Source organism: Cibotium barometz, chromosome 27 (assembly GCF_041138505.1).
Source record: "Cibotium barometz isolate CiBa-2024 chromosome 27, ASM4113850v1, whole genome shotgun sequence".
Lineage (NCBI taxonomy): Eukaryota > Viridiplantae > Streptophyta > Polypodiopsida > Cyatheales > Cibotiaceae > Cibotium > Cibotium barometz.
In genome coordinates this window covers 21,969,594-21,972,040 of record NC_141072.1, presented here as the reverse complement: position 1 = coordinate 21,972,040, position 2,447 = coordinate 21,969,594, and the positions used below count along the sequence as shown (strand labels likewise).

At 44.6% G+C, this 2,447-nt stretch overlaps 1 protein-coding gene across 1 annotated transcript; it reads right to left on the bottom strand.

Annotated features, from left to right (window-relative positions):
• Positions 1-746: 746 nt before the first annotated feature.
• LOC147623176 (TLC domain-containing protein At5g14285-like) lies at positions 747-2,186 on the bottom strand. The gene has a single exon (XM_086821261.1). The coding sequence runs from the start codon at positions 1,747-1,749 to the stop codon at positions 997-999; it is 753 nt and encodes a 250-aa protein (XP_086677387.1). The 5' UTR covers positions 1,750-2,186; the 3' UTR covers positions 747-996.
• Between the last annotated feature and the right edge of the window lie 261 nt (positions 2,187-2,447).

The window sequence follows — 2,447 nt, the reverse complement described above, 5'->3', positions numbered from 1 at the left end:
TGTTTTCCTGCTGAATGGTTGAGTGCAACATACAAGATCCTGTGTAAGTATGACTCTCTGGAAAATGGCATCAATCTTCACTTGGTAAAGCTCAAAAAAAACAAGTCAAGCTAATCTAACGTGAGACTTTTGATTGAGGGTTCGCTCCGGAGAGCATAACAACTTGCAGCATCTCAATGCCGGCCCAATTCTACAAAGGCACCCCGTCTGAAGGACAACCATGGAGTCAAAAAGAGAACTTTTTGTCTGTGGGTCTTGGAAATGTGCTTAGAAGCAGTGCCTTTCCAGATGTGCTAAGGGACCATAGCCTCTGTAGCCTTAAGTAGAGTGAAGCAATCTCATTCAAGATTCTTGAAAACCTCACCGGGGCAAAAAAAGACCATTCCCAGATGCGTAGAAGGCCTCGTTACTTTCCACAAAAGAGGCATGTAGGCATGTGTGCTCTTTGCTACCCTGTAGCTGTAGCTGTAGGCATGTGTGCTCTTTGCTACCCTGTAGCTGTGTGTGTATGCACGCGCGCGTGCACACACACACACACACAGGGTCTCCTCTAATCAATCCTGAACAAGTGTGCCTAAGATCTCGAAGCTGTAATCTTACATAAAGTCGTGTGATCAATTCTTCGATAATCTCAGGATCGCCGCACAAGCCCAGAGAACGCTATGCATTTTTCAGGGGCTTTACGCATTTTTAACTGGTCTTTACAAAAAAATTGACCACAACTTTAACAATAAGGACACCAAATGTGTTGCATTATTGTCTCAACTAAATTTAAATCAGTACACAGCAATTTCTCATGTTACATTTAATGGGACCTTCCGGCTAGTATTGAGTACTGGTCTGTTGCATCTTAGAAACTAGCACGATTATTACATGAAAACTAAGCACCTAAACTACCATTTTGAGACATGGCAAACTGTATACAAGCTGGTTGCCTTTGATTATCCTGTGAAATTTAATATAAAGCTACACAGTCTCGTTGGAAAGCTTTTCAAATCATTGCAATTTTGCAGCCTTGGAAAGTGCTGTCTTTTTCCGAGCATTGAATCTTCTGAGACCTACCCACAAGCTCTGCATCCACATGGTGCTGCCTGCCATGCCCACTACAACCATCCCCATCCACAAAGCCGCAAGCCAGAAAGGAATCACATGTTTTGCTTGATTTGAGAGGTAGAATTGGCAAAGCTTCAATGTAAGGTATGGCCCGATAATGCCGCGGGTGACGGTGAACAAGATGGTAAAGGGGAGAGAGGTGGATTCATATACTCTCTTCACTTGGGGAGATGTTTCTTTCCCGAGGCGGGCCACTGTCCACACGCTTTGAAGAGGAGTAGTGACCTCTCCGAGCCCCATCAAGGCCATGACAGAAATGGCACCATGCTTGGTGTAGTACTTGCAAGAAAACATGTAGATGGAGGTGGCCAGGTGATGCAAGATAAACTTGTAATCTTCAGGGACAAAGAGCAAGTAGTGAATGAGGTCTACCACAAAGTAGGCGATGCTGAACTCCATGACAGCATTCTCGAGAGGCGTGTTGGGCGCGTCGAGCTTCCATGGGTGGTGGAGAAGATCATATGCAGAGAGGATGCTTGTGATGGCACCATGGACCATGGACATGGAGCAACTCGCGGCTTCGAATCTGGCCTTGTGCTTCCATCGGGAGAAGAGGCAAAAGTAGCCGACTGCATAGATCACGATGAAGAGGGGGATGCTTGCAGGCAGCACACCAATCTGCAACAAAAGCTCCATGATCTGGGCTGTGATTGATGGACAGCTTTGAATATATGGAGCGCCAACAAGGCAAAAAACAAACAGCTGTTTTGAAAAGCAACGGCAAAAAGCAATGAAAGCAGAAAGCAGGCAATAACGCTCAGAAAGCGCAGATACCCATCTTAATCGGCCTTCGTATCGCACCTCCTTTCTCTGCTGTATTTGTCTGACGGTCTCTCTCTCTCTCTCTCTCGCTCTCGGCGACGACAGTTTGATGGGTCAGATCGTAAAGGTTTCCTTTAACCGACGTGTCACTCATCACCACTAGTATAGATTGTGCCCTCTTCGGACATCTCTTGCAGCCCCACCCTTTTTAAAAAAAAATTAACTCATTGCAAAGAACCTTAGCCCTGCAATGGCTAAGACATGTGTGATATATATAGAGAGAGAGAGACACAGAGGTATTAACATCGATAGAATGCAACATGAGAGCATATACGAACCCGGGTGGATCATGGCCTTTATTATAAGGGCCCTCGCACTAGCCAATCTACCCCACTTGTGGGTGGCAGGAAGGTAGTGCGAGGGTCCTCTTTTATTACACACACACACACTATGCGAGAGAGAGGTATTAACGTCGGTAATATATATATATATATATATATATATATATATATATTTATATATATAGAGAGAGATGTTTTCACCCACCACTAATATGTATTAAAATTATATAT

Coding starts and splice junctions, on each gene's coding strand:
- LOC147623176 (XM_086821261.1), bottom strand. CDS start 1,749: ATGGAGCTTTTGTTGCAGATTGGTGTGCTGCCTGCAAGCATCCCCCTC.